The following is a 12,062-nucleotide window of genomic DNA, read 5'->3' as shown; positions in this document are numbered from 1 at the left end:
ATCCACCCACGGGTGCTCCTGTTCAGAAAGTCCCAAGATGGTTTTATTTATTGTGTGTTGCTGATTGCCTTAGCTTTGCCCTTGAGCACCACCTGCTGGACGAAATAACCTCTGCTTATGCTTTTCCCCTGCAGATTAGAATAGCCCCTTCATGCTCTATACCACCTAGGGTCTTCCTTAATGGATATCCACCCACGAGCTTCTTAAACCTTAAAGAGCTCTGTAAACCTGATAAGTTGAGGTGTCTGACATGTTTCCTTGCTATTATTGGCAATGCAAGTATCAAAGTGGGGTTTTTTTTTCTTTTTAGTTAGCACATATAAGTTTTATGTATTTAGAGAGTAGGATGTGATGTGTGTCTACATGTATACATACTATATTCTGATAGAATCAGGATAAAGGGCAGTTCTGTTTCTTCATATGGATTCATATGTGTAAGCGGCTCTCATCCAGTTCCTTATAAAGCATATGGCACGCTGCTGGGCTCCTCAGGACCGGATGTTACCCCTTTTATCTGTTGCTTGGTTGTTTTGATTTGTTTTGTTTTAATCATCCTTCTCCCCTTCCCTCTTCCTCTTTCTAGGTTATGTAATTACTAATGTATTTTCACACTGCCCTTGAAGAAAGACCGTAAAGAGTTTGTTTTTCTGTCCGTAAAGCCTTAAGGTTTTTCAAAACTCCAGGATTATAAATAGATACAAAAAATATTTTTATGTTCCTAATCAAAATTATTCTTTTCACATTGTAATTTTTTATTACTTAGCTCATTAAAGAATGAAATGACCCGTTTCTTTTTTTGTGTACCAGACTAACAAACAACATTTTAAATTAGATTGATTCCCTAATGCAGCAGCTAACCACTTTGTGAATAACTCCTTGTGAAGACAGAATTTTTGTGCTATAATTTTAGCATATTAATATTTTATGAAAAGTTAAAATTTAGTAGGGTTTTTTGTCTATAAAATCAGCTACTTGAGCCTGATGTGGTGGCGCACGCCTTTAATCCCAGCACTCAGGAGGCAGAGGCAGGCAGATTTCTGAGTTCGAGGCCAGCCTGGTCTACAAAGTGAGTTCCAGGGCAGCCAGGGCTATACAGAGAAAATCCAAAAGACAAAAGAAAAAAAAAATCAGCTACTTGAATACTAGCATTTCTCCATCCAGATAAAGTTGAAATTTGTTCTAACTTGAGCTATTTTTTTAAATCTTGTCACTTAATATTAATTTTCTAAGAGGTAAATTTGATAACCCGTTCCATGAAAATGTATTTCAAGCTATTTTGAGATCTTTGAACATGTTATTTCTGGCACAGCTTCATGTTTCTGTGAAATATATTCCTAGTAAGTACAGTGAAGAAGATAATCAGCTTGTAAATTTTCCTGTGTTCCTCTGCTATTGCTTCAGGACAATACTCAGCATCTCTTTTCCCTTTTGCCCAAAGGCCTTGGATGGTACACTGTCAACTCAGCATATGGAGACACCATTGTCATGCCTTGCCGTCTCGACGTACCTCAGAACCTCATGTTTGGTAAATGGAAATATGTAAGTGTGAGCCTTCTGGGACTTGGTGAATTGCCTCCAGCTTTTAAAATAAAAATTCTCTCTCTCTCTCTCTCTCTCTCTCTCTCTCTCTCTCTCTCTCTCTCTCTGTATATAACACTGACATAATAGTAATATTTATCTGTGCATACTTATATAGAAAAATGTAATATGTTGAATATGTCAATAAAATTCATGCTTATATAACTAATGCTATTTTAAATGCATCTAATAATTCCACAGTTATAGAAGGATCATCTTTGTCTGAACGATCTGTCCGTAAGTGTTAGAGGCACAGGGAAAGGCAAGGTTCTGGAATCCTATCAAGGGAGTGTAGAGCACAGTTCTACAGAGATCACTTTCTCTTTACTGGTTTCTGAGTGATGCAGTTACTGCAAAGCCTAGGTAGATCTAGCTATCTAGAGAGGGTAGAGAACTTGGATTTCCATGGGAGCTGGCAATCAGCCTTGTTTCTGTTGCTGGGTCTTCTGTGTGTTGATATTACAGAACAACTGTACATTTAACTGCTGATTTGAGCCATTGCTTACACTTGAGTCCATCATAGTATGTCAGGTAAAACAATGCAGATAGGTCTGGAAATGGAGAGTAGGGATCCCAGCAGGTGGATATGGGAGTTGACTTATCAAAGATTGATGCCTCCGTTGAACACCGATCAACAAAAGGTGTCTTTGTGGTACAGTTTCCCAAGGCAAGGCCACAAAAGACTTGCACCAGTGAGCAAGGTTCAAGTACATAGATACTTCCTGGAATACAATAGCATATTTCCCTAGTCCCTGAATACTTGCAGACATTTGCATAAGAAGAACATTGTTGGTTTCCAGATGGTTTATTAACTGTTTACTTGCGACAACATTTCTCAAAGTAGTAGTTATGTTTAAATGCATTGTGAATTGTGTGAGACCTTGGTTATATCAACTTGTTAGGTTTATTTGACCACAAACTTTTTATGTAAAATATCTCCTATAAAAAATACGTTATACTAAATACACTTTGGCAAAAGTGCCTAAGCTTGCACTCAAGGGATAAACAGGCATAGCTATTTCTAATATCAGCTCTGAAATTAGACCAATGGAGTCTCAAGTCTTCCATTAACAGGTGAATTAAGCCTATTTTCTTACTATGAAAATGAGATATCTCCCTCACAGTGTTGCTATGAGGGTTAAGTGATTAATTCATAGCAATATACTTAGCAGTAGCAGTCCTTGACTTAAGAAGTACAGACTTAAGAAGTCAGCTACTATAACTGTGAGGTTCATCTCCCCAGTCACACTGTGCACATGTGTCAAAAAAAAGAGAATGAAATTAGAAAGGTAGGTAATACATCACACTTGTCATTAGTACGAACTTGTTATCGGGTCACTCCAGGTCATTTCTTGTTCTCTGTAAATGCAGAGGATTGCTGCTGAGAAAAGAGTCTATTTGAAGTCCTCAAGTTCCAAGTCTTGGAGTCTACCATGTAATGTACTCATGGAACAAAATGTCCACCAAAATTAATGGAATCAACTGAAAGAATAATAAACTCGTGTGATAATAACGCATCTTAAGAAAAACATAGGGGGCCAGATTCCACACCAGCTGAATTGACACAATAGTGCTGGAAGCCAATCAATAAGGGCTATTTTCAAATTGTTAGCTAAGCAAAAAAGCTCCAGGAATAAATTAATGAGATGCATTTGAGTGACTCTCAAGTCAGTGTTGATTTGCAGAAACACTGTGCATGCTCTAATTTAATGTAATCAGCTGGAAGAAGAGCAGAAGGTTTGGAAAAATTGAAAGTGAGCATAGATAAAGAGAAGAAAGCTAGATTTCCCCCATCTCTGTAGACTCCCCATGGGTGGAGACAAGAGTTGTCACCCCTCCTAAGCCTACCCTTCTTCATAAGCATCTGCCACAGTGACTGATACAGAAGAGGCATCTCACCACTGTCAGGATTCCTCAAGTGTACTCTACAGGTACCCATGCTGCTCTCCAATCTCTGCTCTTTCCTGGTGGGGACCTTCGGAAGTCATCCTCCAAAATGCTACCTTCATTGGAAAACCTACTAGTGACACTAATACTGTAAATCTAATTTACAGTAATTTGTTATGAAAGCTATACCCACTAATCACTTCACAGATAACCTAGAAAAAGCACCTGCCATGTGATTAAGTACTAAAACATTAATGATTATTATCTATTGCAAAGAGAATGAGTATGGAAACCTCAGGTATCCTGATAACATATATCCATACCCGACAGTAAAGAAATAACTTAAGTCAAGGATTTGTAGCTGTAAAACTGGGATAAGACTAAAAATTTAAGACAAATGGTCTTGATATATTTACATATGTGCATACATACATAAGAAACGAAACCTTTTGAATTCCTAAATAAGCTTTGCAATCACAACTAATAGTTACTTAAAAACGAAACCAATCAAACTAATAAGCTTCTATGGAATCTTGATATTTGCTTAGATCTTAACCATGTTCCTTCATACATTAGGTTCTCAAAACCCTTGTTAGGTAAATAACGGGGGATAGTTGGCCCCTATCTTAGTCTAACTTGTTTTCTAGGTAAGGCAATTTCTTTTTTTTTTTTTTTTCTTTTTTGGTTTGGTTTTTTCGAGACAGGGTTTCTCTGTAGAGCCCTGGCTGTCCTGGAACTCACTTTGTAGACCAGGCTGGCCTCAAATTCAGAAATCCGCCTGCCTCTGCCTCCCGAGGGAAAAGTCACCATATGGACCAGTGCCCTTGCCACTATTTCCCATGACAGATTCTATCTTACATTGATAACATTTTCATGATACCGTTCAAAGTAAGTTTTAAACCTTAGGTGCAACACTCAAGGTTTCAGTGCTTAATCTCAGTCTTGTTTAGTGAAAAGGATGGTTTGCCAGGGGGAATTGTTCTCCTTCATGAAAATTGAGTACATGGTATATGGGGCAACCACATCAATGCTAGTTGTCAGATATGAACACTTAAATTGTGGGGATTAAACAATAAATGTTTCCAATATTGCTACTTGACATTCCTAAGGTCAGATAGCAAGCTCAACTCTGTGACCGACCACTTCAGTGGTTTTTTTTTTTCCTGAACATTTTCTTTGCATCCTATGTTTGTTTTTTATCTACTTTTTAGATGTATATTAAAGACTACATCACCCCCAACAAAACAGCCATTCATGTCCCACAGATGTGAGTTAAACTCAACCTCAGAGAGCTTGGTCTTTTCATTTCACCCCTTTGTATGAACCTGTGAGAGAACCAACAGTTTCATTCCATGTGATTTTTCTTTCTGTAAGCAAAGCGAAGCTTTAAGTGATGCTGGTGCCTAAAAACCAACATGCTTCAATACCACCATCAACAAAATTCTATATAAAATAGCATGACAAAGGGTCAGCATATGATGCTGAAACACATGAATTATGTGTATTTTCAACGTGTCTTGTTATTTTGACTTTCAGGAAAAGCCTGATGGTTCCCCAGTATTTATTGCATTCCGATCTTCTACGAAGAAAAGTGTGCAGTATGATGATGTCCCAGAGTACAAGGACAGACTGAGCCTCTCAGAAAACTACACTTTGTCTATCGCCAATGCTAAGATCAGTGATGAGAAGAGATTTGTGTGCATGCTAGTGACCGAGGACAATGTGTTTGAAGCACCTACCCTAGTCAAGGTGTTCAGTAAGTAGACTGCAGTAGATCCGGGAAGTGGGGTTGTTGGCTGGTGGTAGGAGGTGTTCTCCAGGTGGATGCTTGAGTCTCTGCAATGCCTCTTCACAGGCACTTTCTAGAGCTCTTAATCTACTTGTGCATGCTGCTAGCGAGGAAGATACGTGCAGCATTGATGGGAGATGTGCAGTGAAAAGTTAGAACAATACTCTGTTTTGTTTGCCCTGTAACTTTCCCTCGCTACCAGTGACAACTGGCATATGCCCTCTAACTTCCATTGACTTGTCAAAATAAAGAGTAATCTTTATGAGGATAATAGGACACATACCTACTCATGCATATCATACAAATGTATACAGGGTAGAGTGAATCAAATGAAATTGTCATTTTAATATGTAAAAGGAAAAATACAAATTGAAGCTATTCTATGTACGAGAGATCTAAGAAACTCTATTTGTAATATACATATATGTAACGTGTTTGTGTGTTTGTGTGTGTGTGTGTGTGCGTGAGCATTTTCTGACTTTCAACGTTTATTGATTCTGTCTTTAACCTGTTCAAATGGTTAATAAATTTTCCCTAAAATAATAATGTGCCCAGCACATTGAGAATGTGAATCAGAATACACCAAAAAAGATAAAGTAGGGTTAGAAGAAAAGAGACTAGTAGAAGAGACTCAACATAATTACTATAGTTACCATGACACAGTAACTTCACCTAATTATATATAGTTAATGTTACTGTGCAAATAGCAAATGAATGCCTTCCAATGTATAATTAAGGGAGATCTTCTTTTAAGATTCAAATAAAAGGTCCCACCTCAGTTACATCATACTGTTTTAGAAATTACAGGAAGAAAAAGCAGGTCTCAAATATTTCAGAATATCAATATTGCTTAATTAGGAAAGAAAAGTTTTACTTTCCCACTTTCCCAATCTTGTTTCTGATGGTTTGACAGTTCCTAGTAATGATTCCAATAAATAGTAAAGAAAGAAACCCTGGAGGCCTCCAACTTGAGCAAGCCACCATGGATTTTTCGTGTTTCTCTTTAATAACCTATGCAGCTAAGTAGGGCTATCCCTTAAGTATTTATGTAGACATCAAAGCTCCAATGGGTTCACGATGTGGATTCAAAGAGTACTAACACTGTCAGAGGAAACCTTTGTTCTCCAGAAAAGCCTTGTAAATGTATATTACATGTTTCAGTTGATTACCTTTTAGCTTAGAAGGCACTTTCTAGAGGCCATCTACACTTCTCTATTATAATTTTATTCAAGTTCAGTCCCAACTGTTTACCAGCCTAGCCTGCTTCCATGGGATAGATGAAGAACTGGTGTTCTGAATTTGCCATTGGCCCTGTTGGCTTTTTAGTTTTCTTTTTTCTCTCTCTCTCTTTTTTAGTTTTCTTCTATTTTGCTTTTATTAGAGAGATGGACAGTAGATTTGCTAATGGCATTTCCCCCTAAAACCAGAATAACAACAATAAAAACAACAAAATTACCAATAGGCTTTGATATCATAAATATCAAGAATGTAGGTAGTCTAACTCACAATGCTAATCATTATGTAAATGAATTTGCCATTTCAATTTTCTGTAAATTGGCTTGAAATTATCGAACATCGCTATAGCACACAGTCAAGCATATTCTGATTTCTACTTCGAAGAATCATTTGAGACATTTTCCAAGTTTTCTTCTAAAAAAAAAACATGCTATGTAAATATCTAAGAGTACAAATTAATGTAATAAAACTTGTAAGCTAATTTAGAGTGCAGAGGCTTTCGGTGATGCTTAAAACAGAGTCACATGCCACACACCTCCAGTACCCCCTGCCTCCTGCTCTTTTGAGGAAGCAATTCTAAGAAACAGAATTTGCATTCTAGGATGTGGGCCAGAGAGAATTTACATAGCAAGTTACACACTCTTGAAAGTGGCATTGCATCAGAGAAGCCACAAAAGCCCCTCGAAATCTAAGAAAATTAATGACAACCCTGATGATCATGGCAGTCCGACCAGGTCGTGTAGGAACCTCTCTTCTCTTCATTGAATCCTGAACTTAACTCAGGCCACCTTTTTGTGAATCCAGCAGCAGCTGTGGCAGGGAGACTTTCATCCTATGCGTGTATATATTTCAGTCACTTAGGAGTTACTGTGCTCATCAATCAGTCCTCTGTTTCTGTTGAATTACCTAGCAACATGAACCATGTACCACTGCATCAAGTGTGGCTCATGTAAGCCAATCTCAGATCAGCGTCTGTGTACTGCCAGCCCCAGGAGCAAAATCTTTTTATTCAGCTTGCTTTTATTCAAGCCAGAGGGCCTGACTGATGATTTTACCTTCAATGTAGGTTTGTGTATTTTGTTTTAACCTACATCTCTGATGTAAGAAATTATATCTACATGCCAACCCCAGTCCAAGCAAATAATGTGCCTTGTCACCGCTAACCGGCTCGTGAATGGCATCAAAATCAAACTGCCTTCGAATTTAGTGCACATTTGAGAGCAATAAAACTGTTTGGAAGCAAGATTAGACCTTTGAAAGTTCCCAGACATCCATTCAAATGACTGTGCAAAAGGCTCAGAGGTCAAACAGGTGCCAAGAGCACCAAATGGCTGTCATTGATGTGATGGAAAAAAATCTGTGAGCTAGTCACCAGAAGACCTTGCTCTGTCAGGGCTGCCACTAAGCTCTGACCTTGGCAAGTCTCTTCACCTGCCTGGGGTTGAAATGACCTCTTGAGTAAAATGAATGCTTTAGATTACATGGAAGGATTCTCCTCTACTGCTGTTAGAGCCCTGTCCAGGAACCATGGGGTCTAGCTTGCTAAGGAGCTGCTTCTATTCAAGTGGTTAGAATCCTATTCACTGTTTCAGTTATTTGCAATAACTACTTGAGGAAAAGAAAAAGAAAAGGCAGCCTCAGACACTTAGGAGGTCAGATCCAAATTCAGAGTCAGCATGGGAAATATAAAAAGACCCATCTTGATTTTTTTTTAAAACATCTAAAGTGAAACTTTGGTCTTAATTTTCCAGTTCTCTGTGCTCTGCAGTGAGTTGTGGTATTAGAAGAAAGCCAGTTTCCAGGACTTGGTCCATGTACAGTGGGCCAGATTTCAAAGAGTTGGCCAATGCTGGCTCCACACATAATTTCAAAGGTCCTACTTGGATATGATTCTTAATGCTTCATCGAATTGGAAAATTGAGAATCTCTCCTCCCTCCAGTAGAAATTGTTAAACCAGAAAATAGTAAAGAAATATGTTCAAGGAGAGAGAAATAGAAAATGATGCATTTAACAAATAAGACCTAAACTGTGTGTTACAATTCCATTCTTCCATTTCGCAGGGGAGATTAATGAGGGTAGTAGAAACATGGTCACACACAGCTTAGGCTGTTCCACAAACATGTTCTATAGCTAAGGCTGCCCTTGAACTCTTCTTCCTCCTTTCATCTTCCAAGTATTGAAATTACATGTGTATCACTATACTCAAGTCACTTTGATTCTTTCAATACTAAAAAAAAAAAAAGAAGAAGAATGATAATAACATTTCCCAACATAGTTAGAAAAATCAAACATTGTTTCATAGATGCACTAGCTTCCGTGTTCGGTAACTTATTAGGAATCTGATTGAAAACAGGAACTTAGAGTCTTGCCCCTGCACAAACCTGCCAGGGCACTTGTTTCTTCTTGCTCTCTGACTGAGCTGATCCACGTGTGGTCTATAGACTAAGGCAAGGATATCATGTGTGATAAAGTGCAATTTTCTACCCAGAACTACATCTTAATCTGTCTAGTAGAGGGCTGGGCGCCTAAACTATAACTTTTAGTAAGGTATTGATTTCTACTTTTTTCTGAAAATCAATATTCATAGAATTCCCTAACTTTGTAGCCTGAGAGTGAGAGCTAGGAATTCGGGTATGTATTTTAGTACATTTATTCTTGATCAGTCCTGATCTCTGGACCAGTGACTACTTCTCCAGAAAAACCTGTTACATAACAAAAAGAAGTGACTGGAAAAGCAAAGCTTCTGTTGCCAAAACCGGTGGAATTCTATCATTTCAGGCTTAGAATTATATTCCATTGTTATAGATACTGCTATATGGCACATGAAGCCAAAACCTACACAGAGAGAGAGAGAGAGAGAGAGAGAGAGAGAGAGAGAGAGAGAGAGAGAGAGAGAGAGAGAGAGAGAGAGAGAGAATCACACACATATACACACTTACACACAGATATACACAGGCACACACAAACTGACGCACACACAGGTACACACAGGCACACACACACACACACAAACATACACATGCAACAAATTGCTGCCCTGTCTAGGACTTACTATATGATTTGCTTTTAAAAATCTCCCTGTCCTCTAATTTTTAATGTACCACCACATTTGTCCCTATATTATACTCGTCACTACTTCAGTTGAGACAGACAGGCCAGCAAGGAAGAAAAATATGAACTATGATATAATTCTATAATTGATACATGGTCCAGTAAAATATTTCAGAGAGATTAACTCCGGAATGTTCTGAAGCAAACATTGGCTTAATTTTAAATAATTCAACTTGATTATATTAATGCTATAAACAAATTTGTGGTGTTGCTTTTTCTTTTGATTTTATACTTGGTTATGGATCCTTGAATCATATTAAGACATAATTCACATGAAGTATTCGTTTTACAAAAACACTTCTTGGGAATCGATATGCAATTTTGCTAAAATAGTATGTGTCCTTTTAATGGTCCTCCAACTAATATTCATTGATTGTTACAAACTAATATAAAAGAAAATTACATACAAAAAAATGTAGTTAATGCAAAGGATTTGAAGCAAGAATCTATGAGAAAATAACTCAAGGAAATAGAATAGCTACTATTATTAAATTGTCATTAAATCACAAAATTCACAGTGACTCTTCCAAACAAAAGATGAATAAATTTAAGGACTAAAATTAAGCATCTTTTCACCAGGTCTTCTTTTTCTTCATTTGTTTTCTACAGCTTACATTTGTTAAAACATTGATAAATTTTAGAAATAATTAATGCAAACAAAGCATTTTATAAATTTGGCATGCATACAGTGTTTGTGATAATGTGCTTATTGATAAAGTATTACCAGGTTTAATTAACCTGGACCACCGCCCCCCGAGAGCTCTCAGACACTGGACCACCAACCAGTCAGGATACACCAGCTGATATGAGGCCCCCAACACATATACAGCAGAGAACTGCTGAGTCTGGGTTCAGTCAGAGAAGATGCGCTTACCTCTCAAGATAGTAGAGGTCCCAGGGAGTTTAGAAGTCTGGTGGGGTAGAGGTGAGTGGTGGGGACATCAGAGGGAGGACTGGGAGGGTAGTAGAATCTGGAGTGTAAATAGATAGATAGATAGATAGATAGATAGATAGATAGATAGATAGATAGATAATAATAAAAAGAAATATGAGGTAAACTTGCTACGTAGTAAGAGGAAGCAAATATGAACTTATTTTTGTTTGTTTTACTTAGCGGATTGAAAAATAGTAAAACCTGGCAAAATTACCCAGTAAGTTTTATTCAAAGCCTATATTTAAATTTGCAAAGCACTCCATATTTTCCAAACATAGTACTGATGAAGAAATTAAATGTCCATTTTCTTTTCATTCCTCTTAATTTTGACACATTTTCTTTTTTAAAAAATCAAGTAAATTAATTAATATGTTCTGTCTCTTAAATTTTAAAGGTTGGTATTGCTTAAGAACTGGCTTGTTGGTCATGGGAACTTTGGTTTATTTCATTAAGACCCAACAAGACTTTTCATTTGTTTAAGTATTCTGGGTGCATTCATCTCTCAAATATATTAAATGTTTGTCTTTGATAGCATGGGTTCTAAACAAAAGTCAATGTTTGATCAATAATTCAGTTTTAATTTGGAATGTTCCATTAAAATGCTGACAGCCTCAACTTGTACTACCATGCAAAAGGATTTAACTTCATACCATGTTTCCCCCATAAACTAGTCACTATTTTGAGGGGAAATTTTGTGAAATTTTTTCTAATTTTTAGTCACTTAAACTGTGGAATGTAACTTTTTTATATACATTCTAGTGATAACTATGTTGTAACTCAAAAGGTTTGTAATTCAAAATGTTTTTATCTTCTATCCCTGTATGGTCTGGTTAGGTAAGTCTTTCAGCTGAAATCCAAACTGAGTAGTAGGTATACAAATATCAATTTAGTTTAGTGTAGCAATCAAAAATATTTGAAAATATAAACATTAAAACCATGAAAGAAAAAGTAATTAGTTTCTTATGTATATAAAATAAAAATAGTTCTACTCTGAAGGAGATTGAGTCGATTTATATTTTCTTGAAACTACTTGTGAATTAAAAAGTAGTCAAATTTGACAAAATTACCCAATAAGTTTTATTCAGATTAATGTTGTTTCTTGTTTGTTTGCTTTCTTGCTTGCTTGATTTTGAGACAGGGTTTCTCTGTGTAGCCCTACTATCCTGGAACATACATTGCAAACCAGAATAGCCTTGAACTCAGAGATCTACTACTACTACCTTCAGAGTAATGGGAATAAAGGCATGCGCCACCATGCCCAGCTTAGTTTATCTGACTGTAAAGTATAAAAATCATCATTTATAGAAAACTAGAAGAATATAAATCCTATATTGAGACTATATAAAAAGTTCAAGAACTAAGCATACACACATACACAAACAAACATACAACTTTAATAATCTAATCGATAACATGTGCAAACAGAATAAACAGTTCTGAGGAGTACAAACTGACAATAAATATTAGATTAAAAGGTTTTACATTCTTGGCCATGAGGGTATTCAAAGCCAAAACAACATTAAGAT

General features: G+C 36.8%; 1 protein-coding gene across 2 annotated transcripts in view; it reads left to right on the top strand.

The window, feature by feature from the left end:
• Positions 1 to 12,062, top strand: part of Alcam (activated leukocyte cell adhesion molecule) — a 201,240-nt gene that overhangs the window by 140,882 nt on the left and 48,296 nt on the right. For both annotated transcript variants that reach the window (XM_029470472.2, XM_021185108.3), the window contains exons 2-3: positions 1,439 to 1,539; positions 5,002 to 5,221. In XM_029470472.2, coding sequence (XP_029326332.1) covers positions 1,439 to 1,539; positions 5,002 to 5,221 — 321 coding nt within the window. The remainder of the gene's footprint in view (positions 1 to 1,438; positions 1,540 to 5,001; positions 5,222 to 12,062) is intronic.

This window comes from Mus caroli, unplaced genomic scaffold (assembly GCF_978045245.1).
Source record: "Mus caroli unplaced genomic scaffold, Mus_caroli_1 scaffold_17, whole genome shotgun sequence".
Classification (NCBI taxonomy): Eukaryota; Metazoa; Chordata; class Mammalia; order Rodentia; family Muridae; genus Mus; species Mus caroli.
Note: the sequence above shows the minus strand (reverse complement) of the source record. Positions and strands in the feature narration are given on the sequence as shown.